The 26,174-nt window shown below is 43.7% G+C and overlaps 4 protein-coding genes across 4 annotated transcripts in view; 1 reads left to right on the forward strand and 3 right to left on the reverse strand.

Moving 5' to 3' along the window:
* LOC139925728 (regulator of nonsense transcripts 1-like) overlaps positions 1-7,598 on the reverse strand; it is a 20,244-nt gene extending 12,646 nt beyond the window's left edge. The window contains exons 1-9 of the mRNA XM_071917212.2: positions 7,216-7,598; positions 6,662-6,804; positions 5,678-5,767; positions 5,148-5,315; positions 4,069-4,249; positions 3,181-3,342; positions 2,185-2,272; positions 1,775-1,873; positions 718-826 (exon numbers count right to left, since the gene is read on the reverse strand). Coding sequence (XP_071773313.1) covers positions 718-826; positions 1,775-1,873; positions 2,185-2,272; positions 3,181-3,342; positions 4,069-4,249; positions 5,148-5,315; positions 5,678-5,767; positions 6,662-6,804; positions 7,216-7,386 — 1,211 coding nt within the window. The 5' untranslated portion in view covers positions 7,387-7,598. The remainder of the gene's footprint in view (positions 1-717; positions 827-1,774; positions 1,874-2,184; positions 2,273-3,180; positions 3,343-4,068; positions 4,250-5,147; positions 5,316-5,677; positions 5,768-6,661; positions 6,805-7,215) is intronic.
* A 2,530-nt stretch (positions 7,599-10,128) lies between these two features.
* LOC139925731 (pyroglutamyl-peptidase 1-like) lies at positions 10,129-16,607 on the reverse strand. The gene is made up of 5 exons (XM_071917217.2): positions 16,492-16,607; positions 15,054-15,106; positions 13,681-13,797; positions 12,676-12,908; positions 10,129-11,448 (listed from the first exon to the last, which is right to left on the reverse strand). The coding sequence occupies exons 1-5, from the start codon at positions 16,523-16,525 to the stop codon at positions 11,256-11,258; spliced, it is 630 nt and encodes a 209-aa protein (XP_071773318.1). The 5' UTR covers positions 16,526-16,607; the 3' UTR covers positions 10,129-11,255.
* A 1,657-nt stretch (positions 16,608-18,264) lies between these two features.
* lsm4 (LSM4 homolog, U6 small nuclear RNA and mRNA degradation associated) lies at positions 18,265-21,628 on the forward strand. The gene is made up of 5 exons (XM_071917244.2): positions 18,265-18,337; positions 19,145-19,186; positions 19,525-19,623; positions 19,732-19,915; positions 20,379-21,628. The coding sequence occupies exons 1-5, from the start codon at positions 18,335-18,337 to the stop codon at positions 20,483-20,485; spliced, it is 435 nt and encodes a 144-aa protein (XP_071773345.2). The 5' UTR covers positions 18,265-18,334; the 3' UTR covers positions 20,486-21,628.
* Positions 21,629-22,011: 383 nt separating this feature from the next.
* The window catches only part of LOC139925754 (E3 ubiquitin-protein ligase rnf213-alpha-like), a 66,289-nt gene continuing 62,126 nt past the window's right edge, over positions 22,012-26,174 (reverse strand). Inside the window, exons 65-67 of the mRNA XM_078285630.1 lie at positions 25,862-25,951; positions 24,931-25,109; positions 22,012-23,949 (exon numbers count right to left, since the gene is read on the reverse strand). Coding sequence (XP_078141756.1) covers positions 23,796-23,949; positions 24,931-25,109; positions 25,862-25,951 — 423 coding nt within the window. The 3' untranslated portion in view covers positions 22,012-23,795. The remainder of the gene's footprint in view (positions 23,950-24,930; positions 25,110-25,861; positions 25,952-26,174) is intronic.

The raw sequence follows: 26,174 nt of genomic DNA on the forward strand, positions 1-26,174 counted from the left end.
CAATTCAATGTGGAGAGCAAGGGACAGTTCCCTCAAGGGCCTGCAGGTTACCTGCTGCTTAGAGAGAGCGTCCTGTAACTGGGAGGTCACCGGTTCAACCCCCCCCACCCCCACCCCCTCCTGGCTGCTCTCCACCCCTCTGGTGAAGTGTGTGCATCTGAAGCCCTACTGGCACAGGTATATAGTATTAATATAGTATTAATGTGGAGATCTCATGTGATTAATGAATTCCCCTCCAACACCTGCGTTTCGTAAACCGCATTTGCATGGGAAAATTAAATTCACTGAAATCTCTGCTGCCCCGGACACAATTATACTGTATAAGGTCAAGATTTCATAAATTTGTCACTTTCTGATTTAGCGAAGCAAAACTTGAAGTTTGCGGCAAAAATTAATTCAGAACCTTCCTGTATAGATGAAACTACTGCCTGCATTTTTCATGACAGGAGGAAGAGAGAAATCGTCTTCACCAAAATACGATAGCTAATTTTTAACTTATAAATTACAGACACGGCAGATTTGCATGGGATAAATATCATCGACAATCACTGAGCGTCCCCAGGTACATTACTCCAGTACAAATAGGGTCCAAGTGTCCACCAAAGGAAAACAGGACAAAAAGATCCTCATTACACACTGCAATATGGAGACTTAAGAGCCCTAAAATGAAAGGTGCTCATAATGCCAGGAATTTAGAGGTATAAAGTTTCCGTCTACCTGTCAAATGAAGTGGACTTCCACACAAAATCCACCTGGAAGTTGTGGGGAATCTCCACCGGCGCTCCGACGCTGCTCCGCAGCTCGATGGCAATCTCATCTCCGTAGTCTTTAAACAGGCCGTTAAGGAAATCAGTAGAAGCAGGCAGCTGCTCCTCCTGGAGGACAGAGCACCAGCAAACGGACTTTCTTCCTGCTTACAGTAAAAACAAAGTGGCTGACAGCAGCAGACTGTACTGGGCTGATACCTGCTGTGAAGGTGTAGATGTTCCCTAGATAGAGGTTTCAAAAATAAAACAAAATAAATAATGGTGGGGTAATTATAACATTTTAAGAAAGCCACCAACTCTAACAGTCCCATGGGTGTGTATGGGTGGCCAGTGGGAAACGAGCCCCTAACCCTGCAGCCACACTGAGCAGCACGGCCAACAAGCCGCAGGAAGTCCGTTCATTTCCTGCAGAGCGGCCGGGGAAACTCGGCCGGTGTGCCGGCGCTCAACAAGCCTGTCGGCTGAGAAAGGTTTGCCACGGCTGAACTGTTCATGATCATCAGATTTCCACGCTTCCTTGTTTCTCTACCAATGTGATTTAGTTTCATGAACAATAGCTCAAAAGTTGATTCCAACCGCTGAATGCTTCCAGTTCTCTACAACTCTTCTTGGAAAGACGACAGTAGTAAACGTCTCAAAAACGAAGCTTGGAAAACGGTCGCATCCATCTCAAGTCCTTTTGAATGTTTTTGTGTTTATTGTCAGTTAATGCTACCACTTGCTAGCTAACTTTATTAACTCATTAAAACAATGTCATGTTAGGAAAGGCAAAGCAGTGAAAAATACCTGATCTGCCTGTTCTAAACTTTGTAGTTGCAGACCTGCATAGATGCCTGGAGCCTCTGGCCCCAGCAACCCGTCAACCAAGTCGCTCACAGTGTGAACAGCTGTTTGACCAAAGCAGAGGATCTGATCAAACTATCCCTTGTGTCATTTTGGATGTGTGAATGCAGAAAGCCAGCTTGGAAGCCACAGCAGACATACGACTGGTAACAGTGAAAGGATACTGTCCGGGACTTTGATGACGTGGCCGATGCCTTTCCACAGCGGGGCCAGGTCTCCCTTGTAGCGCAGGCAGATCTCATCGCCTTGCATCAGCCGCATATCTGGGATGGGTCAAAGGACGCAAGTTAGCAAAACCCCCCCTCTGCTGAAAACGTCCCACGGATAAATTAGGAATGATGGGTTTCGGGAATGAGCCAAATGATACAATACCGCACGCACACAAAACGGCACAAAACCCCCGCTAAAAAAATCAAAAGTAAAAACAAGCACACCACGGCACCGAGAGATGCGGGTATGGGGGGGGAGCTGCGTGCGATGCTGGGGGTGGAGGGGCTCGGGGGCTGGGGGGCTCTATATGCACCACAGAACCACTGGGATGATGAGAGGAAGAAAGTGAAGCTGAGAGAATTACCACCTGAGTCCGTCTTGGGCAGTGTGAAATAAGCAATCCGCTTTTTATTCAGCCCCAGGTCCCACCTGACCGTTATATTGTCCTGGGTCTGCGGACGACAAGAGGAAAAACAAAAAATCAGTTTACATTTTAAGCTTTTAGCTGACGCTCCTATCCAGAGAGACTTACAACAAGTGTAGGAGTGGAATAAGCTTCAATTCTAAAATCACAGTAACAGTAAGGGGGTCAAGGGTCAGAGGTCACAGCCCCCTGACAATATTCCTGAAGCCCTAGAAGGATAGAGAGGATTTTCTGGACAGTAATTATCAATATGAAAGGGAGATCTGACTCCATCATCTCACATACAAAAAGTTCACAAAAACTCCTGTATTGCAAGGAGCTAGTAGACACAGTTACTTGATAGCAAGCACTCCTGAACTGAGGTGATTTTAAGTAAATGGAAACTAAACTGCAGTTTTCCATGCACATAACTAGGAACTCTAAATAACTAAGAACTCCACTGTAAATATACAAACAGGAAGTCTGCAGTAGAGAGTGCTGGAGTGATTAGATCAAAAGGAGAAATGAGAAATAATGTGTGGGGAAGGGGGGGGCAGCAAAACATCCTGTCTTCACTAGAAATTACTGTGAGGTTTTGCTTTTCCCGCCGAAATAATTAACCCTGAATTTTTTTGTTGTTGAAAAAAATCATATCATACTTTGTCATTGTTGGATGAAAACCACGTATCACCAAAAAGTACTTTTTCCCCCAGGAGTCCAGGAATTAAGAATGCCAATTTTCCTCAATGATGATTTGAATCATTTGAAATAATATAACAGGTATATAATTGGTTTTTGAACAGGTTTCAAGCACACAAGGCTCTTGAAACCCACACACCCGCACACAAACAACCATGGAAACTTCTGATTCAGGTAAGAAGAACAGCAGTGTGTGCGCTGCGTGGTTTTTACCCGACAGCAGCAACATGCGGCAACAAGGAAACAGCAGCGTGCTACCTGGGACTCTTTGAGCTTCTTGTCGTAGTCGGCCTCCAGTTTGACCAGCGGGCCGAAGATGTTCTGGTACTGGTAGGCGTCCTCGTAGCGCAGCAGCACGTGCTGCGGCTCCTCGTCCACGCCGGGCTTCTCCAGGTCCTCCAGGGTGGCGCTGGGGTTGTCCTGCAGGGAGCCGGGTCACAGCGGGGTCACAGCGGGGTCACAGCGGGTCACAGCAGGGTTAACACCAGGAAGGCTGGGGGCTACTCTCCTTACAGCACTGCTTCATCAATATTCTCTACACTAAGGACGTGTTGTTGTGTATCGCTGACTGAGAGGAGACCTTAGCATGTGATTCATCACTATGCGTGTATTGCTAATTATCTCCTCTGGTTTGACACTGGTCATGATGATGATGTACACTGATGGTAGCTGAGCAATACGACAGTAAACTAGACTATATCCCTCTAAGCCAAGAACCATTTTTCACAAGAACAATTTCACAGTATATGAAATGACAATGTATCTTTAACTACAAAAAAATGTAAAGGCATATACTGTATGTATCCAGTCTGAAAAATATTTGTCCTTAATTTTTCTGACTTTTCGTGCCATTCTGAAACTTTTGGAAATGATCCAATTTGTTTTCCAAGTTTTTCTCCAGACATCCCAGACCTGCACAGGAACCCTATATGGACTCTGGTATTCTTTATTTTACCGTTATTTATGCATGCTCTTTCCCAGCACCGTCCTGCTTCACACTCATTCAGCTCCACACACTGTGGTGATCTCCTCAGACCTCCCCACACACTGTGGTGATCTCCTCAGACCTCCCCACACACTGTGGTGATCTCCTCAGATCTCCCCACACACTGTGGTGATCTCCTCAGATCTCCCCCGGCTGCCTACCTTCCACAGCTCCTCCAGCTTGTTGATCTGCTGGGCGGTGATCTGGCGCGCCCGCAGCTGCTCCTGCTCCGACGGGATCTTCACCAGCCAGGACAGGAAGCAGCGGTCCTGGATGAGCGGCTGCCACTGCGAGCTGTCCCAGTTGATGTCCTTCAGGCTGCTCTGGCTGGCACAGGGCTGCCTGCAGCGGGACGGGGCGGGACGGACATACAGGGGTCACACAAACACACACAGGACGAGGGGGACTTTGTGTCTCCCAGAGATCCACCAACAGATATGCAGCGTTTCCCACGGGTTAACAGTTTACTTGTGGCGGACTGGATACATCACAGCCTTACTTGTCCTTACCTACAGTGACAGCAGTGTGTCCAGTGGAATCCAGTGGTCAACAGGTTCAATATGCCAGTCTGCACTGCACACATGTTTATTCTCTATCTGAGTGCTGAGCAGTTTCACACATCTCCGATAACAAGACAGTGTCAACTTACTTTTTACACAGACCCTTACAAACACAGGCGAGTTTGGACTGAATTGTGGAATTTTAAGTTTCACTTTTTTTCGTCTCTGTCGGAGTGCAGTGCTACTGGTGTTTCTCACACAGGCGGACGGGGAAGAAAGGCGTGTGTGTGTGTGCGTGTGTGTGTGTGGTGAGTTTACAAGCAAGATTAGAGAGATTAGTCTCTGTTGTGACAGAACATAACGTGATGCGCAGCGCTAGAGACCGCTTTAGATCAACTTCTATGTACTGACCAACTTTTGATTTTGTGGTGGCCCGTGCTGATATTGTGGCAGTGCACCGCAAAAAAGCCTATGTATGGGAAACACCGAACATGGGACACAATACACAACACTATATGAAAAGCCAAGTAAGAGTTAATAACACTGTAATACCCCGACAATCACCCGATCTACTGACATATCAACATACGTCACGCTGTGCTGTTCCCATACAAATCAACATAAGACAAAGTAAGCAAGTAACTGAGCAGATGGGGGTTCAGCGTCTCCCTCAAGGACGCTTTGATGGGACACAGGATCGGTTACAGGACGATGCGCGACCCCTCCCCCTCCCTCTGTACCTGCACAGCAGCACCACCACAGAGTCGGCCTTGGCGGGGATGAAGCCCAGCAGGAAGACGTTGCGGCAGCCGCAGTTGTAGCACTCCAGCACCGTCTCGCCCAGCGGCCCGTCTTTATGCAGCGTCACCTCTTTGCATTTGGCTCTCACCAAGTGGTTCACAATGTGGCTGGAAGTCAGAGAGCGGCAGTCAATCAAACACTGAATAACACTGATCACATCGGGGAAATATCCGAATTTTTGCTATCAAACTCCATCGTAGCTGCTGGAAACATCTGGAGGCGATGTCACGTCGTTTACGATTGGCCAGTTATCCACCAAAAAGAGAAATACAACAAACTGCTAAATGGAGCCAGGAATGCAAAGACAAACAACCAATAGCTGATTTTAACTGTGTTTTAGGGTGGCGTTTCCTTTCAATTTGACATGAAACACGATATTTGGAATCCACCAATCAAACAAATAAGTTAGTTTGCTGTCCTGACACTGAAATGTGAGGCTGAGTAAGATGAAGGTGGGTTGGCTGCACACCTGCCAGACGTGTTGCCTCGTCCGTTGCAGAACCACTTCTTGCTGGTGTTGCAGTACACCACACACGCCGGGTCGTGGATACCACAGTAGCTGAAAAACAACACAAGGTACTTTGAAATGAATCTGAGTCACCTTAACAGCCAAAATACTATATCTGTAGAGACACATATGGTGCAGAGTCAAACTGACAACTTACAGAATTACAGAGTAAATACGGACATACACAGACAGTACAGACATTTTACTAATCTTTAGTATCTTCTAGTAATTTCAGCATATAGATGATCCACCAAGCAGCACTTTATTTCAATAAAATCTCAGTTTTTAGAATTGGTTTACACTGCTCACTATGCCAAGTTGGTGAGAATAACAGATGAACCAATTCTACTGTGATATGTGCTGCTTGGTGTCCTGGATGCATGGAGAATTGAAGAATGGATCCTAATGACTGAGAAATATTTTGGTTCAATATGAGCTACGCTGTCATCGTCTTGTCCCTTCTAACTCTGCCATATCACTCGATACATTAAGATATATATCAGGATCTGTGAGGTGGCAGGAGCCTAAAACCACAGAAAATGTACAGTCATATGTGTATCTGGACAGTGCAACAATATTTTTCCAAAGTTCTCCAAACTTTTTTGTGCCATTTCCAAATCTATAAAGACCTGGAAATTACCAAATTCTCTTTCCATACATTTCCAGACCTGTGTAGGAACTCGGTACAAGAGAGAATGGTATGAACCAGAGCTCAGGGCCAACTGATGCTCAAACACAGTACAAAACATAGTATGGACAGTGGACTATCTGTTTACCAAAAGACAATACTTCTACCTTTAGAAAAACACAATATCTTGTCCACTGTCTCCATGACCAGCAGCCACCTCTTTCCAAGTGTTATGACCTACATCTGTATATCACAGTACAGTGCATGTGATTATGTGTTCAGTAAGCCCAAAGTGAAGTGCAGCTCGGCCTGTGTACCTGCAGGCGTGCAGCGGCAGGTCTTTGGTGTAGTAAGTGTCTTCTTCATCCTCCTCGAAGTTGAGCTCGGCCAGCAGCTGGCTGGTCTTGGCCACAGACTCGTCCACCCCTCCGTTATGAAGCCCCTCATCAGGACCGTTCACCTGCAGCACAACACACAGCAGCTGGACGCTAGCAGCTAGCAACTGACACAGGTGAGGCCAACACAGCGTGGTGGCAGTCGGATTTACTGTCAATTCATGTATGATTGTCAAAGCTCGCATCGTGTCATCTTTGTCGTTATAGTTAACACGGGGAATCGGATTAGCTTAAAACTGTTGATCATAAACAAACATGCTAAGATAGCTAGCTACCGTTAGCATTTAGCTAGCGAGCTGACTGGCTAGGCATGTACTGCTATGTCGTGCAGCTAACGTTTACAGTTGGCTAACATTAGCTAGCTAGCGCTAATATTAGCTGGATAGCAGGCGGCGTCGGGTCAGCTAGCTAACTAGCGCTAACGTTAGCTAACCGCGTTCCACAGGCTTCCTGTGTTGAGGTTCAGAGCTACAGACCTGGCCGTCCAACTGGCTCTGGGTTTGGCCTTGGGTTTGCGTCTGGCTCGGAAGGGTGAAATCGGTGAATTCGTACTCGGAGCCCTGGGTGTCCGCTCCGAGCAGCTCCGCTTCCTCGGTGTCCAGGAAGGTGAGGGTTTGGGAGCTCGGCCCGTACGCCTCCACACTCATCTCGACACAACTTTCGCTTTAGTGAACGGTTTCCGGTGCTCGCCTAGAGATGATTAAAATCCTCCGGTAACTGTTTCTCGATAAACAGTTCTGAGGCCACCGTTGCTAGTCTGAATTTGAACCAAAACGAAAATCGAACCGAACAGAACCTCGAGAGCTTCAGGTCCAACAGCAAACAGTGACGAACTTCCCAGCGCCGCACAGCGTGTGACGTTTACACTCGCTCTGCAAATGGAGCAGAGAGGAAATAAAAACCAAGAGCGTTCACTCTGCCCCTTTTTCCGGGTAGCACAATCGTCATCGCGAACCACGGCGGGAAAACTGCTCTGACTGTCGGTGTTGATAGAAAAGTTGAGAGATATTACCTTCTGCTGCAGATATCCTCCTTGAAAACAACAGAGGTTTATTTGGACCAAATTACACACGACCTCAAAATATTATTCACAGCCATGAAAATCTGAAAATGTACATTTCTGTGGTTTTTAGTTTGTGAGAAAAACAACTTTGTTTCCGGTCTCAGTCGCCATGGTAACGGAGTCTCTGTGTGATACAAAATTGCTGGTGATCGCCCACTTTTGCAGACCACAAGGCTGGCCAAGTATTTACAGTTGAGTGATTCATCACCTGAAACATTTATGATCTTTGAGATAGGCCTTCCACTGTAGCAACTTGACACAATCCACAAGTCAGCTAGATGATTTTAATAAATAATGAGCTGTCATATCTCTGCTTTGGAAAAAAACAAATAAACACTGAGCTGTAAAAACAGACACAAACACATTACTTGTAACCTTTTCATTATTTTCTTTATTTCAAAGCCTATATTTTTCACAAAGCCAAAATGACTGTTTGTAACAATGCTTTGTTAATTTCAGCACCGGAGGACAACACCTTTCAGAGGATATTTCCTAAACACAGGCACTCACTAGAAATCAAAAAGCCATAATGGTATTTTGTACAACAGAGCACACACTGAGATAACAGTATTTTCGAGGTAGCTATCAGTATATATCTATAAACTGACCCGCTGGACATTTTTAAGGCCTTTTCATAACACATATAAACAGCAAGGCACAGGTCAGGGGTCAGGGGTCAGGTCAGGGCAACAGGTCACCTCTTGTGTGAACTTGAGGCACGGAGGCTTTCACATCTGAACAGACCTCAAGCCTTTCACATACTGAACCACAACACCTCAGCGCTCACAACGCACAGTAAAGATATCACAACTCGCTTAAAACCGCCCGTCATTTCCATACTTCCTTAAGAGATCTTTAGACCACAGAACCAAGAAGGAAACAATAAAGAGACAGTGGCAGATAAATGACAGTTATCATATTACAGTTATAATATTTCAGACTGAGAGGAAGTCAGATTCTGTTGAGCTCAGCGCTCCAGGATGCTGCTTTGTGGTAAACCCACTCTCTGAGGGCATTTTTAAAAGCCATGGGATTAAAATGATATACACAGCTACAAATAACTGACATTTACTCAATTTACTTAAGTAATATCGCCTTAACTTAAGTGGAAAAATAAGCAAACTTAAGGAAACGTCTTAAGACTACTGCTGCAGCTCTAAGTACACTGTGGTCAGTTATTAGTTTCCCTAAGACTAGGTACAACACATTATATCTACAGCCATGGTTTGACTGAAACTGGGATAAAGTGAATTCTTTTAAGTGGCGTGGGCTGATGAGTCAGCAGCAGGGGAAACACTGCTCTACACTGTGAAAGATAAAAGAAAAAGCCACAAAACAAAACGCACATTTAAAACAGAGTGGCACCATCTCCGCCTGGCAGAGACACAGTTTGTCCAGTTTGTCAAACAGGTGAGAACAAACCAAAGCTCAGGATAATAAAGCATCTCTCACCTGTAGAAACATAAAACAATTACACATTTTGAAGGGAACACAGTGATAAAAATGAATCTGTGTGTGTGTGTGTGTCTGCAAAGCTACATACGTTAAAGTGACTGAAAATGAAAATAACAACAAAAAAAAAAAGAAAAAAAGCAAGCATTCACATGGCTCAACAAAAATGCTGTCCAAAATCCAGACGATTAGGTACAAATGAAAAACAAAACAAAACAAAACAGAAAGTGCTACAGAAGTAAAACTCCAGGACCCGACTCTGACTGACTGAGCGTCCCACTCCATCCAATCAGATCCTCAGGTAAAACGAGCAGCGACATCTGATTCAATGAAGAGAACAACAGAAAGCTTTTCATAAGGAATCAAATTTAGGGCTGCACAATTAGGAAATGTTCAAAATATTGCGATTGCACGATGAACTGCGCGACGTGACAGAAATAAGTTCCATAAAACAGTGTGCATGTTTGTGAGGGGGAACGCCACGTTAAAGCTCCACTAGGCAACTTCGCACGTTGGCGGCCCCGAAAATCGAAGCGAGAGGAATAAATGTGAACTTTAATACCCAGAATTCCTGTGTGGTGAGGTCAGTAAAGCGGTCTGTGATGCCAACGGGCGAGAGAGGAAAAGATCTAACGCTCTGAGTCCAGCTTTCTCTGCTGCTATTCAGGAGACTGGAAACTGATCCTGGTTTAGACTGAGAAGACAGCTGGATTTTTTAAATGCAACTCTTGCCTAGTGCAGATTTAATGCGTAGGATTTGCTCAGTTTGAAAAAAATAAAAGATTTTCACTGATACACAACTTGACCTGTAGACCAAGAATTCTCCACAGCAGCAGAATCTCTTGTTCAGGACGCCGTCAGAAACACATTTCCCTCTGAGGAAAAACTGTCTGAAAATGTCTGTAGTAAATATTGCAATTCTCAATATTTTTTTTCATATAATCGTGCAGCCCTAATAATAAAATCATGACCAACTTATAAAACGTTGATTTCATAAATCAACGAACGTGAGATCTGTAAAATAACATTGCACCGCCGAGGCCAGATCTCAGTGTGGTGGGTTTGGTGAAACTGTTTTGTGTCAGAATCGGGCCGACAGACCGGGGGAAGATGAGCTGGAACCAACCCGTTCCCTGATTTAAATCACCTTTGTAAAAGAAGGCAAAAACACAACTTCTTATAAAGAAAAAAAGACTCAAGAAACAATTCAACATCAAATGTGAAACGGCACAGTTTGGCTTTTGGGAAGAAAACTGAAGGAAACTGAAACTAAGCAAATACAATTTCCAGCTTAAATTTCTACATAGACCACAATGTATCAGGTACATTAACCATGCACAGACAAACTGGCTTAACACCATGATAACATGTCGAGTGAAACATACTGTGCATCGTACGTAACGTCACCAGAGGCTCGGAAAACAAATCCTGGAGACGGAAGCATCTGGAAATACGACCCGTCAAGCTCGATACGGATCGAGCTGAAACTGAGAGAAATCTGAGGATGAAGCAAATTCAAATAACGATGAACACATACAGCAGTTTCCCCAGATGTGACTTCTATAACCATTTCACTAACCCTAACCCTATAAGGTGCGCAAATAGGAGTCACATTTGGGGCTGTAGGTTGCAAAATCTGGCAACATGACAGACTTTCTGCATTTCTGCACTCATAACTGTTAGAGAGTGAACGAAGAAAAGCAGCACTCGTTGTCCTCGTTAATTTCTGGGAATTCCTGTATTTCAAGTTCCCAGGCAGTGGGAAGTTGACTGAGCGTTGCTTTGAGACGTCTATCTTCTCACCACTGGAAGACATGAAAACACAACTGACTCGGGGTCACGCACTGAAGAGAAACAATACAGAAAATAACCCGCTGAAACATCCTATGCTATGAAGTTTTCACTATGCACCAGTAAAGATAACAATAAAAAAGTTTTGGCTACTTGTGGTTAAGTGCAATTTGTGTGTGTGTGTGGCGTCGGGGCCGGACCGCGGGAGAGTCAGTGGAAGTGCTGGCAGCGGATCTTCTCCTCGGCCCGCTGCAGCAGCTCCAGCATCTCCTGGACGACGGCCTGCAGCGCGCGGCCCAGGTCTTCCCCGCTGTACGGCTTCCCGATGGGAGGCACGTGGACGAAGGCGGAGCGGCCGTGGCTCAGGTACAGAGACGTGTAGTAGGTGAAGTCACACAGATACCTGGGAGGGAGGGAGAGAGAGAGAGAGAGAGAGACAGAGAGAGAGAGAGGGGGGATCAAACAGCTGAAGGGCCTGGACACCATGACAGAACACATGACACTTCTGTCCAAAGTGCTTTACAGTCCCATGGGTGGCCACAGTGAGAGACCAGCTCCTAACCCCGTGTTCAGACAGTGACCGACATCATCAACAAGCCGCTGGAAGTCTATTCATTTCCCGCAGAGCTGAGCGACCAGGAAAACTCCACCGAGAAAAGTTTGCCATGGCTGAGCTTTTCACGGTCATCAGCTGTCCAGTAATAGGGCTGCAACTAACAATTATTTTCACTGTCGATTATTTTCTCGATTAATCGATTAGTTGTTTGGTCTATAAAATGTCAGAAAATGGTGAAAAATGTCGATCAGTGTTTCCCAAAGTCCAAGATGACGTCCTCAAATGTCCACAACCCAAAAATATTCAGTTTACTGTCATAGAGGAGTAAAGAAACCAGAAAATATTCACATTTAAGAAGCTGGAATCAGAGAATTTTGACTTATTTTTCTTAAAAAATTACTCAAACCGATTAATCGATTATCAAAATAGTTGGCGATTAATTTAATAGTTGACAACTAATCGATTAATCGATTAATCATTGCAGCTCTATCCAGTAACCAATCAGATTTCCTTGTTTCCCTACTGATGTGATTTAGTTTCATGAACAATAGAGCAAAATGGACGAGAACTTGATTGCAGCCACTCAAAGCTTCCCAGTTCTCTACTTTTCTAAGTTTTATTTGAAAGACTACAGGAGTAAATGTCTCAGAAACGAAGCTTGAAGAACAGCTGATCTGTCGTCTGGGTCGATGTAAGCTCTTAAGTTTTATTGATTTTCTGGCTGATTTTTGATTAATGCTACCTCATCAGCCTTTGTAGCTATGTTAACTCACCAGAACAATGTAACATTATGAAAGGCAACACCAAAGCAGCAAAAAATACATAATGTGTCTGTTCAAAACTCTATCTGTTTGTTTATCTGAATTCGTGAAAAGTTGACTTTTGGTGTTTACCCAGCAGCGATGTGTTTTGCAGTCACACAGTAACAGAGCGAGCTGAACGTGTTTTCCTGCCTCCAGGCCTGAAGCCTCACACTAAAATATTCCGGAGGAGCTCAGTACAGCAGGTGGTGCATGAAGCCGCGGGGTGAAAGGTTCACAAAGTGCTGATTCTGACCCCAAAAACACGAGTTACCTCCCGGCGTCTTTGGAGACGGACACGGCCACTCCCAGCCCCGAGGCCGTCACCCTCTTACAGACCGACTCCATGTCGATCACCGAGTCGATGCAGTCCGGTCCTCCCACAATGCAACACTGCGAATCGGGACAGAAGCTGCTGTTGTCCAGGCCCTTGTAGCCATGGTTACGGCCGCACTTCTCCAGAGTGACGGTGGTGGCCATGCCCGACACTCCCACATGAACGACCAGCTGGAAAACAAGATGAAACACAAGAAACAACAAACAAGAAAAACAAAAGTTAAAATGACTTAAAGAGGCATTAAGTCAGGTTTTACTGTCCCATAGCACAAAATGACCAATGACACTCCCACTGCTAACTGGCTAACGGTCATTTCTGTGCTGTTAGCATTGTGTGACCCTCCATCAAATCTCTTTTTATAGTGTTTCAGTCGTCTGACAACAGAAACAGAAAGATCTGTCAGTGACAACAGCTGTACTGTGTTAAACACTATGCTGAAACACTAAATAAGTGTCACAGACAGACAGAAAGTTGGAGGAGACAGAAAGTTGGCTTCTTAACATTGCTGGCAATGGTGGGAACTGATCTATAACCTGTGTCAGCCATGTTGGTGAAAAGGGCCTATTGCACGCAGGTAGGAAATTAACATCCAGCTTGAGTGACAGCTAATAATTCATATCAAAATATGAAGATATGAGCTTGGTGTCGTTACCAAAGCAGCTAATGGAGAGGTGAGGAGACAGCAGCATGTGTTGACTGACAACCAGGATTCACAGTTTGATTCATTTCTCTGATGCTTGAATTTTATTTTAAACAACAAACATTGGTGAGATTTTGACATATTTGCATTCTCAAAAATGTCATCCTAATATGGGAATTACTTCTGCTCAATTCAAACAAAATTTTTGAAATCCTGCCTACTGCGGCTTTCCTGCACTTTAAGAAAGGAATAATGCGGGCAGGTCAGGAGCGGCTGCAGCAGGGTGTACTGTAGATTCTTACCAGCGGGTGATACTGCTTCCACAATGAAGGAACCAAACTCTGGACTGTCTGGTACTCCACAGGAACCTCGTACACGTGCAAGTCCACTTCCTTTCCCAGGCCGAGCTTCTTCAGTTCCTATCAGGACAAACAAGAACTTACACTGAAAAATGCATTCCACATTTTAAGAATGCATTTGCCATTTGTTGGACGCTTTTATCCAAAGCGCCTTAAAGCAAACACATTTTTAGCATGTGTGGCCTCACTGGGAATTAATCCCATGTTAGCACCATGCTCTACACACTGAGCTGTACAGGACTCCAGATTACATAATGCTGAGGGTGTCACAGCAAAGGTTTCCCATTTTAAACATCAAAAACTATATTTTCAATCCTAAATAATAAAAACAATCCAACAAGGACTGTCACACTGATAAAAACAGAAGTATTCAGAACTGATGATGGCCTACGACCCAAACATTAGAGGGCAGTCATCTCTCACTTGCTCTACCAATCTCAAATAACAGCATTTTGGACCGGACTGGCATATTTTTCAAGGCATTATGTAAATCCAAAATCTGACAGCAATACTCAACCTTCTTTACAAAGTAACCCATATGAGAATAACAAGAAGGAAAAGATGGAAACAGCAAGATTGTATGGAAGACAAATCTGTGTCAAATTAAGTGTGGGTTTCACCCCTGCACCCCCCCCCCCCTTCCACACACACACACACACACACACACCGAAGGGCAAATGGCCGCGGTCACCAAGCCCCCCCATAAATATTGAAAAGAGGCTGTTTGACCACGTCTGTGACCCGCCACAAAGACGCCTTTTGTTTGCCTTTAATATCCTTATCAAGTCCGTCTAGACACCCTGACAGCCATTGTCCCCCCCCCCCCCCCACACACACACACACACACACAGAGCCTCCACCCTGCTGCAGGGTGTGAACCAGACTGAGCGAATCAAGAGCTTCAACATGACATATCCACTATTTGAGAAAGTGACACTCGCTCACAATCACTCTAAGTGATTGAAAGCTCAATATTAAAACTAAATATGCTACTTTCTAAAGGATACACACTGTTACAACATGACACACCTTTACAAACTGAATGTGCCATATTTAAGAAATATATAATGAACATAAAGTTATGATCTTTTTTTTCCCAGAATGAATATTATATAGCAGTCTGGAAATGACTCCAATGTGAATTGGAGTCCAACGTGAATTAACAACAAATCAATTAGAAACTCAGAACATAAACAGTTTGATCTAAGAACTTGCTCATACTGGTTTCTGTCCAGGTTGCATTATATAACAAACTTTTAGAAAGCAGAATTCATGTATAGGTGTATCTATCCCAGCAATGAAAGGGTAAAAAATACCTGTACTGCTACCCAGCTAGCGTTGACTGTGTGCTCTCCAAATGGCCCAAAACCTGCAAAACATGGCAGTTATTTAACTTGCTGAACAGAGTTACATGCTTCAGATCACCTTGGTTTCTATTTCATTATGAGAAAGAGATCAGGTTTGGCTGTTGAAAGGTTGAGAGAGAGAGAGAGAGAGAGAGAGAGAGAGAGAGAGAGAGAGAGAGAGAGAGAGAGAGAGAGAGAGAGAGAGAGAGAAATTTTCACAAACAGAAATGAAATGTAAACATGCACCGTTTGCTCCAAGACAGCAAGAATGCAAACACCACAGTTCTTAGTTTTATTCCTGGTGGGATCACTCAGACAATTCTCTATTAATAACAAATTAATAACAAATGTAAATGAGTTGAATCCACTCCGAAGAGATGTTAAGTGGTGCTCCCTAAATGTAGTCTAGTTTGTTTTTTAACTTTTCAGTGCAGAGTGACTACATGATATCCACTGGGCTGTCGGGCCATATGTGGCTCTTAGATCTGGCTTGGATATGAGTTGTTAAAGTGTCTTTTGGATTGCAGTGACAATTGTATAGTTGTTGCTTGTCAGGAATACTGATATATATTTATAGTCTTGTTTTTGTTTGTAGTACAGCAATGTTGCTGCACTGACTCCTCGAATTACTAAATAAAATCAATCAATCACTAAAAATCACTCCAAAAGAACTGAAAAACAGCAGTAGAGTACGGATACTGGTCCAGACTTGTTTATAGAAGAGTAGTGGGCAGCCATCCTCCTGCCTCTCCCCCCTGCGGGGTCAGCGGGTCCCCGGGGTCCCCTGGGGGTCCCGGGATCAGTCTGTCTGACAGGCCGCTGAAAAGAGGCAGAGAGGGTCGGCAGCTGCCAGCCGGCCCTCTATTGTGAAGCCGCTGTTCCCAGGCTGGCTCATCCTTTATCCGGCTGGGACTGCGCTGCAACAGGCCTTTGTGTCTGAAAACACCAAGTCACTGCCCTAGCTATCTCCACTAGGTTCAATATTAAGGATATGAGCTTGTCGGTGTATGAGATCTTTAAGTTGCTGGTTTTTAAGTTGCAGTATGTCTTCATGTATTGTTTGTACTGTTTGAAAAAGCCAAACCGCTCTAACGTTAGCTAGATTTGAAACACTTTACAATTCTCGCTCGCATTATTTTAGCCTGTCAACAGTCTGTAATTACATGAAATAAATGAACAGGCCTCGTATTAATGCGTCGGTTGTTATTATTAAAACTACGATAATGTTTCCCCCAGACTGCCAGCAGCTGGACTGTGAGGAAGCGAGGAACAACTTGACGCCATTAGCGCAGCTGTCATTTACAACAGAGCGGCGTTCCCCACAACTTTTCCAGCACTTCACACTCCTTTCTGTCTGTCGGCAGGGACGCGAAGAGGAGGAAAGAGCGGGAAAGTAAAGCAGACTGACCTGTAACAACCACGGCTCGTTTACTGTTATCCATCTTCCGTCGTGTTGCAGAGGATCCGTTGCTTTTTATTCTTTGTTTTTAATCGGAAACCGGGAGTGTGTCCGGGTGTCCGCTCCTCCGCAGCTGACGGCTCCCTCTGGCCGGCCGCACAACAGCTCTGTTCCCAAGGCATTACGCGTACAACGTGACGTGATGACGTAGGGGGACGTACGCTTGCGTTGCGACGACTTCCGGCAACAAATGGAGAAGAGATGAAAACGAAGCCAAACAGTATATCATAAAATGAATTTTAAGGAAAAGTCACCATAAAATTGTTTTGAATGTAGATCTGTGATATTCAATATAAATTAAGGCATGGTTCTGTTTCTGTTCAGCATTACTGGCTCTCTTGTCTTATGGCCCAATTTCCATGTTTATAAGTCTAGAGTGGCTCACACCATAACTAATAATCACATTTTTATGCTGTGGAAACTAATTGTGATATCATCATGTAAATGGGGATGTTATATTTTTGTGTTATAATGTGAGCAGAAGAAAATACACAGAACAGCACTGATGCCATTGTTCATAAGGTTTCAGCATTAACTGTTCTGTAATGATATAGATCATTCAATGTATTGGACTGTTTTCTAGTGATGTTTTAGGGCTACTTCAGTACTGACTTATTAATGCAAAATTTACCCAAACAGCATTTCACCGTATCAACACTTCAGTAGTTTCTATCAACAAAAAGAAAGAAAAGCAGACGCCAGATGTGAATAGTGTGTTCAGACACTCAAAAATAAACAGATTTATCTTTCCAGAAAATTGTGTGATTTCTAGTTCAGGGTGGATTTTCTCTCAACAGCCAGCACGACAACCAACCTCACATCGTAGACCTGACTGTGATTGGACAGAATATGAACGTCATTAAAAGTAGAACATCTGATTGCAATAGTGTTAGCTTTGCATTGGGTGGAAGGAAATCAACCAAGGGAAGTGTTTATATGCTCTGAGTCATGCTCAGCACTAGTAAGTATTGTGTATGAATGTTACAAATAATTAGAGTAGGAATTAAGATCAAGTTCATTTGGACTCCAGCGCACCGGGGGATACAGGGGAACGATGTGCTGATGTTGCAGCCAAACAGAAACAGTAACTGAAGCAAGAAAGGGTGGAGGAGGTTGAGGTCTCATCTTTTTTTACGGTCTGTGGGTCCCATGACATCAGAAGCTAAAGCTTTTATATGGGCAGAAATGATCAAGAGATGGCAGCAGAGCTGGGAGAGAGAAGAGAGGGGAAGGCACCAGTACAGTATCCAGGGGAAGGTTGGATCCAGTAAAACAAGAGGGCAAAATAGAAATACAGTTGTGAATACAAGGTTACAAATAGGTCACAGTGGTTTAAACTCAACATTATACAGGATAGGGAAACACAGGGAGGTGTGGTGAATGTCAGGTAATGGAGACAGTAGAGCATGTGTTACTGCTTTGTAGTCAGTATCAGAATGAGAGGGACAGACTGAAGGAAGAAAATTGAGCAAATTAACGAGGGGGGGGGGGGGCACTAAATAGCAGCACAGTAATGTTTTTTAGTTTTTGACGGGAAACAGGATTAATAAAAAGAATTTAGTTAGAGTTCAAGAGTCTAGATCCTCCATGTCTCTACCCACACTGCAGCCCAGTAGGTGGCGGTAACAGACCTTTAAGTTGGATGTCAACCGCCTCAAAACTAAAGAAGAAGAAGAGCAGCGTGTGATTGGCGCAGCCACACAGTCAGAGTACGTTGTCAAAGCGGGTCAGTCAGCACCGGGCCAAGAAAGCAAGTCACACACCAATAAAAAGAGATAACGTTACCATCATAATGGTAAGTATTTAGCTATATTATATGGACATAGCAGCTTTCGACAAATGGATGATTATATTAGCGTGCTTGCTCTCCAGCTAGCTGCATTAGCAGCGCCGTGGCGCTGGGTCACGAACGTCAAATGCTAATAGCGTTAGCCACGCTAGCTATTGCAAACTAAACGTCACCTGTACGTGGTTGTGGTGAAATGTCTTCAGACTGCAGATAGCACTGGAACAAGATATATTTAACATGTTAGACAGATGCTTAGGGCGGTAAAAGTAAAACCCGACCTAGCTATAACCATAGAGATATAACACTGTGGCGTGAGAGAACGTCAGCGTTACGCCAAACTCTTAATAAAAAAAACTAATAGTTGAATGTTCATTTAGTTATCAGCAAAATACCTAACGTTACATGGTAGAACATGACTAAAGATGTTTTACGAATCGTTAGTAGAGACCCTCTATACGGCATATACCAACTACACCAAGCAACCCGTCCTTCTCAATTGTTTGAATTGGTTGCCCCTTTATTCCCACCAAATACACCGTGGTGGGCGGTACCGTTAGCGAGCAGTGTGTGATGTGTAAAAGTTTGGATTTTATTGGAATTAAGTGCTGCTGGGTGGATCAGCTGTATGCCGAATTCACCAGTGGACACTAACGGGTCGTTAAAGGTCTTACATCATGCTGTACGAGGCGTGTAGGTATGCCGACAATCAAGAAAGCATTAGTGACAGATTATTGAATCGAGTTTGGTGTGACAGAACAAAGTGTTCTTTATGAAGTGTGATCTGCTGTCTGATTTTCTGTCGTCACTCTGCAGCTCCCTCTGTCTCTGCTGAAGACTGCCCAGAACCACCCGATGGTAAGAGCCTCAACTCCCCTCTCCAAGGCTGACTAGTAGAAACCTATAATACTTCCATGGTAGATACTAAGGATGGGACAATATACTTATATCATGATAATTCAATATGCCATATGGGGTTCACAGTACGATGTAATAAAGTAAAGTTCAGTGACAACAAAGTCTGACTGTGCAGAATTTAGTTAGTTTATTTCTGATCCACAAATCTTTCTAGCGATGCCATTGGCTCGCTAGAATGTAAACAACAATTTAAAAATGTCATTACAAAGTGCAAATCTGGATGAGCATTGTCCTGTTTTCATGGATTTTCTCTCTCTCTCTCTCTCTCTCTCTCTCAGCTGGTGGAGCTGAAGAACGGAGAGACGTATAACGGCCACCTGGTCAGCTGTGACAACTGGATGAACATCAACCTGAGAGAAGTCATCTGCACCTCCAGGGTAAAGCTGAGCTCTGCCGTCACTGGACTTCCCAGCATGCCTCCGGGCGCTGCATGGCGACCGTTCTGTTCTGCGACTCAGTAGTTGTGTCTGTGCGCCTCTCTGCAGGACGGAGATAAGTTCTGGAGGATGCCGGAGTGCTACATCAGAGGAAGCACCATCAAGTACCTGCGAATCCCCGACGAGATCATCGACATGGTGAAGGAGGAGGTGGTGTCCAAGGGCCGCGGGCGGGGGGGCATGCAGCAGAACAAACAGCAGGGCAAAGGAAGAGGAGGAGGAGCCGGCCGAGGTGAGACTAGTGTTGGACTCTTCACTATCCTGAACGTCCATCTGGTTCCACTCCATTATAGAGCTGAGATTTCTGTGCGGGGGGGGGGGGAGGGGTGATTTTCCCTGAACAAATCACTAGTGACCGACGTATCGGCCGCTCTGACATCACTTCAGTCACATGATGCTGCAGCCAGTTAGCCTCTACATCCATGGTTAGCAGACATTTACCAACTGACCCTGGAATGTCGTCCATTTGGATTCCAAATTTAGCCTTTGCAAAGACAATCTGTTGGTTAAGGAGGAGATTTCAAATTCAACAAGTCTCTCAACTCTCTGAATCGTTGTACAATATCTGAACAGTTGGCTAACTTAATACTGGAAGCAGTAATGCAATGTGTGTGTGTGTTGGGGGTGTGTGTGTGTGATGGTTTTGAAAAAATTAGCACTGCATTAATGTGCTCCTCCTGTGTGTGTGTGTGCAGGAGTGTTTGGCGGGCGGGGCAGAGGGATGACCGGCGTCGGGCGAGGCCAGCAGCAGCCGGACAAGAAACCAGGAAAACCACAACAGGGGATGAAGAACCAGCACTGACAGGACAGACTGACCTCCACCCTGCTGGGGACAGACAGACAGACAGACTGCTGTCTGTCTGTCTGTCTGTCTGTCTGTCTGTCTGTCTGTCTCACTGGCAGGAGGACAGACAAGTTGTGCTTTTGCACTGGATTTTTTTTTAGCAATTTCTGTCTGTAAGAGTTTTTGGTAACATTTTCTTTCCAGTGGCTTTATTCCAGAGTGTCAGAGTGCTAATCCGCAACATTCCTCTTTTGGTTTTTAAATTCAGTCTCCATCTTTGTCCCTCAGCCTCACTGTGGTGTTTCTGCACTTCCCACAGATCACCTGTCAATCAAACAGTGTGGGCGGAGCTTGAATTTTCTGTTGCTGCAGTTTGAGTTTCTCTTTTCTTTGTCTGTTCAGTCATGGTGGCTATCGCTGCTCATGCTAACTACCCAGCTCTTCTTCTTCTGTTGATTCCAAACAAACCGGAAACGCAAATCGCATCACTTCCTGTGAAAAGAGCTACCAGACACTGAAAAGTTTCCATGAACTGGATACAGGTTGGATCACTGTTGTGTTATAGCAGTCGATAATGGAGAGCAGCAAATTGGAAATTTAGTTATATAAAAAGTTGCGGATTATCACTTTAACCTATGGAACAGGATTGTAAATACACAATAATACTGCACATTAAGTACTTAGAAGTACCTAAACTCTCCCTGATACATTTTGTACTTGGAGGAATATACTCAGTATTATTGTGTATATAAATAGTTTTCCATAGGTTGGTACACTGGAATAAGGTTATTATAATGTTACCTGTCTTTTTTTTTTTGTTTGATTACCAGCTTGTGTCTCCTCAAGTCATTTTCATCAGAAGGAGCTCAGATCTGTCCAGCTTCAGATGCATGAACTTTTTTTAAATGTTGTTTTCTGTCAGTTGAGTTTCATCCGGTCTGAGCTGCAGTCAGCAGTCAGCTGACCGCCTGCAGTCTGACGCCGGAATACTTTTGTTAACTGGTTTGTACGACGTGCGATAAGTTTCTCATACTCTTTCCGTCTGAAGCGGACGTGTCCAACAGGTTTCGTGTTGGTTGGGTTTCATTTTATTTTTGTAACAAAAGACAATGTTGTAATTTATTTACAAGAGAACATGAGAATAAAACGACTTTTGTTAAAGCGGTGGTTGTTTTTCAGAGCGGATCTTCTGCCGTTAGAAGGAAATTTAAATCCAGACGGGACTTCTCAGTGTTGTGGGCCGTATTTATAATTTATTCATATACATTAAAAAAAAATGTTTTTAGTTTGTTCTGCCATCTTTCTTTTTAGTGCGCAGGTGTTCATGAATCTGCTCTTGGCTCAGCTGTTTGAAGCTTAATCTGGATCAGACTCATACAGATCAGATCTGATGTCGCTGATTTTGAGTCAATTTCCAAAAATGATCAGATAAGATCACTGTGATCCACAAGATGTGCAGAGAATCCAGATTTAAACAGACTTTCTGTTGGACAAATAATGTTACATGCTGTTGGGCCAAAAAGAGCGAACTGGATGAAAAAGTGTAAAAGACAGCTGGTTTGTTAATTTATTCACAGATCAGCACAAGTACACACTGTATAGGAGCTTAAAGGCAAAATTCAAGTCTCGTTATACGGTAATAACTCACTGGCCCCGCCCACAGGAACTGGTTCACGCCCCAAAATGTCCCAACATGTTGAAAAAACAATTTCAAAGATAGATCATTTTATTTATTGCTAATGTTGGAAAAGTTGCACATTGTAACATAAAGCATTCTTTTAGTAGCTATCTTTAACATGAATTTAACATAAATCTATAACACTAACTGATGAATTTATTTATTTATCTTCACATGAACACAAATCCACCAACATTCTCCAACGAATTCCACAAAAACGCTACAATTTTATAATGATTTTATTGAACATTATTCCTTCTGAGATAATTTTATTGAGCAGGAGGCAATTTGCACATTTTCTTTACTTGTTTGAATATCATAGAAATACATGCAGATACAATAACTTCCTCTCAACAGTAAAATAAACCTTTTCTGCAAAAACAAAACAAATAACATTTATTTGTAAGGCACCTTTCATACACAACCTACAGCTCAAAGTGCTTTACATCAATAGAAAGCAGATAAAAGTAAAATTCATATAAAAGAACAAGCAAAATGCATTGCATTAAAAGAATCAAATAAAGTAAAATAGAAAGATAAAAGAACACAACAAATCATACATCAAATCTGCTCTTTGACTCCGGCTTTTAGATGCACATTGTGAGTCAACCCGTATGTTTTTCTTTCCTTTTATAATTTTCCTTTTATTCTATTCCCCTGTCCTTCCTGATTCTACTCTTGATCTGATATTTTCGTCAGATCTCACTGCTTCAGGCAGACGAGAATCAGATTCTCCTCTTGGTCAAAAACCTCCCCATCCACAGATGGATGAGAATCATACAGGGTAAAGCTCTGTCATCTAGCTCTTTTGAGTTCCTACATTCAAGCCCCCCCCCCCAAAAGAATCAAATCAAGTAAAATAAAAAGATAAAAGAACACAATCAATTTAAACAGTTAAAATGAAGGCTGATTAAAAGCTAAGCTGAAAAGAGAAGTTTTTAGCAGTCGTTTGAAAATGCTTACAGAGCCTGTCTGATATTCTTTGGCAGAGTGTTCCACAGTTTAGGAGCAGAGTTAAAAAAGGCTGCATCCCCACTCTTCTTCTGAGTGGAGTTTTGTACTTCTAACAAACCAGCAGCAGAAGACCTGAGGGTCTTGATGGAATGTAGACCAGCAGGGACTCTGTAATGTAGGCCGGTCCTGAGCCATTAAGAGCTTTGTATACAAGTAAAAGAACTTTAAAATCAATACTAAAGGACACTGGGAGCCAGTGCAATGCAGCTAAAACCGGAGTGACTGTTAAAAGTCGAGCTGCAGAGTTCTGGATAAGCCAATAAGTCAATATACAACAACAATTTTTTTATTATAGGCACGCAGAGTATTTTCCTGAGCGGATCCTGTGGAGAGGTTATATTCAGATGAGGTTTGGCAGTACGTCATCAATAATTTTGATTATTTTCTTCACATGGCAGTGAAAACACAGCAGGCTCACTGGAAACGTTAAGTAGATTGTACCTTCAAAGTATTGTGCGTTCAGGTTTATTAAGGTTCTTCAATCCAGTGTGCTTTTTTAAAAATCTTTCATAAAAAATCATTACTGGAAAATCAATAATCAGAAGGTAGAATCAGACTTCTTTGGTTTTAACAGCATATGATGAGGAATGAATCCCAGATGCTTTAATCTCTCTGAACTCAAATCTCTCTGATGGCTCACATCGTCATCCAGTCGTGTTTGGCGGTCACGGCGTATTTCCACGTCTCCACGATCTGAGACAGCAGGATGCATTCTGGGAAGGCGGCTTCCACGTCAGCGGGAACCTCGGCTTCTTTGCGGTCCATGTAGGCGGACACAGCTTCCTTCACACTGAACAGGACAAACAGACAGAAGACAGAGTGAATCTCAACACTCTTGACTTACCCAGGTCCACTCAAGGGAAACTTCATCAAACTGACAGAAGAAAAACAACATTAAAGCTGCAGAGACACACTGGTGGCTCTAAATGCAGCAAGAGGTAACTGTTTCAAAACCCAGAAATCCTGTGTGGTGAGGTAAGCAGCTTGTGCTGTTTTATACCAAATTAACCCCCCCCCCCACACACACACACACACACACGTCCCCCACCACTATTTCAATCAGCCTGTTTTTCCTTTTCCAGAAATGGCAGGAATGAGCAAATTCAACCAAATGTGGTTTCCTCCAATGCTTGAATAGTAAGATCAAATTTCAATAATGTTCAATAATTCTATGTAAAAAATTCTAACAAATGTCAATAATATCATATATTGCAATATTTAAGATTACATTTTGGACACCGCCCAAGCCAACTGGTGAGTCCAGCTTTCTCCGCTGCTGCTCAGAGCGGTTTTCCAGAAAGCAGGATTGGCAATTTATCCAGATCTGTTAACTCAGACTTCACAGAAATCCGGGATTTTCTGTTCCAAAAACCAAGATCAGACTAAGTCTAGATCAGTTACTATGGCAACTTATGTTCTCAAACTAACCTGCAGGTTTACTTGAGGCTTACTTGGGTTAAACCCGACTGAGCCTGCAGCGTTTAAGCATCACACAAGTGCTCACTTCCCATTTCCCACCAGTGAGCAAACTGACAGCAACATTTAATTTGGACAAACAGGGAGAATCTACAGCCGCTCAGTCAGTGGGGATGGAGAAACACTTTGTGATTCAGGCTGATAAGACGGCTGCATTTTTACATAATGTACATTTCTTTTCCCTGTAATGTGTGTATGATGTGTGTATGATCTAAAGAACCGATTGTATGAGTTTCTTTCCATACGAGAGAGAACGGTAAGTATGTGTGTCTCTGAAGCAGCCGGGCAGCTTTACCTCCAGGCCGGGCTGTAGGTGTCGGCGGCCCGCGGGCTGCCCAGGCTCAACAGGAGGAACTCGTGCATCTCAAGCAGCCACACGTCCATGTTCCCCTTGGACACAAAGCCCTTCAGCTGCCGCTTGTCCTCCTCCGTCAGCGGCTGCTGGTAGGCAGCTGGATGCCCCGAGAACGGATCCTGTATTAAACAGAGAGGCAGATGCTAAATATCACCCAGATGGAACTTAAATTCAAAGTAAAGTTCCTTTAACATTTTATCATATTCAGTATTGATAATATAAAACACTACGTGTAATCTCAGATATGTGGTAAGAAAAAACAAAAAAGAAGAGATAGAAACGCACAGCTATACTGGCGAGGCGCCGGCTTACAGCGCAAACATCAGAAGAAGAGGGAAGCCGCACACAAAGACACATATTGCCTTGTTCAACTGAAGAAGCCAATATGTGCCGAAACGTCGAGTCGTAATATAAAATAAAACTACTGCATCGGAGTTACGAGTGTGCGGCTTCCCCCTTCTTCTGGAGAAAAAAACAAAACAAAACATAGAATTTCACAGAATTTCATTAAATTAAATTCACTTCCTGAAATTCCAGTTCAAGTCCAAATTCCATTTCCAATTCCTCAGTTGAATTTAACATAACTAATATAACTGTTGCCATCTTGGCGATAGCTGCATTTTTAAATACGGCTATCTCTGAAGGTGCGTACTGATTATTTTTTGTCTAAGTGAAGTTGGATATTAAGTCTATGAGAGGAAACTTGCACATCTGGATGGACATGACACTACAGCCCAGACCAAACTGATTTTACATTCACTGGCTATAATTTGGCATTCACCCAGCTCACAGCTTCTGCAGCAGTGATTCTTGACATGAATGAGATCAGAGAAAAGCGCTCTGGTACTCTGGTGGAAATCACAAGGCTTACCCTCCTGAGACGCAGCATGCTTTCAGACTTGAGGGAGGACAGGAGTTGCCACAGAGAAACACAGTGTTTCAGACTGCAGCGGCCCAGAGCCTGCAGAGAGAACGGCACAGTCAGCAGTCTGTTCCACACACACACGAGCAACCAAAACACATTCTGTAAAACCTACAGCGGGTTTTCTCTGGTCTGAACCAGAGCAGAAAAGTTGACTTTGTTGCATTTCTGTATTTGGTTTGTTTAGGATCAGACTGACCAATTACAAGCCAACCAGAGCTTGTAAACAAAAGTCACATGACGCACAAGCAGCTCGTTTATT

This window comes from Centroberyx gerrardi, chromosome 9 (assembly GCF_048128805.1).
Source record: "Centroberyx gerrardi isolate f3 chromosome 9, fCenGer3.hap1.cur.20231027, whole genome shotgun sequence".
Classification (NCBI taxonomy): Eukaryota; Metazoa; Chordata; class Actinopteri; order Beryciformes; family Berycidae; genus Centroberyx; species Centroberyx gerrardi.

What these genes read in the sequence shown, in the direction of transcription:
- LOC139925731 (XM_071917217.2), bottom strand. Translation starts at nt 16,525, where the DNA reads ATGGATAACAGTAAACGAGCCGTGGTTGTTACAG. An exon ending in GGAAGCAGTATCACCCGCTG is followed by an intron (nt 12,909 to 13,680) that starts GTAAGAATCTAC and finishes CTTGTTTTCCAG; the next exon opens with CTGGTCGTTCATGTGGGAGT. An exon ending in GTCTCCAAAGACGCCGGGAG is followed by an intron (nt 11,449 to 12,675) that starts GTAACTCGTGTT and finishes CCTCCCTCCCAG; the next exon opens with GTATCTGTGTGACTTCACCT.
- lsm4 (XM_071917244.2), top strand. An exon ending in CTGCCCAGAACCACCCGATG is followed by an intron (nt 19,187 to 19,524) that starts GTAAGAGCCTCA and finishes TCTCTCTCTCAG; the next exon opens with CTGGTGGAGCTGAAGAACGG. An exon ending in AAGTCATCTGCACCTCCAGG is followed by an intron (nt 19,624 to 19,731) that starts GTAAAGCTGAGC and finishes GCCTCTCTGCAG; the next exon opens with GACGGAGATAAGTTCTGGAG.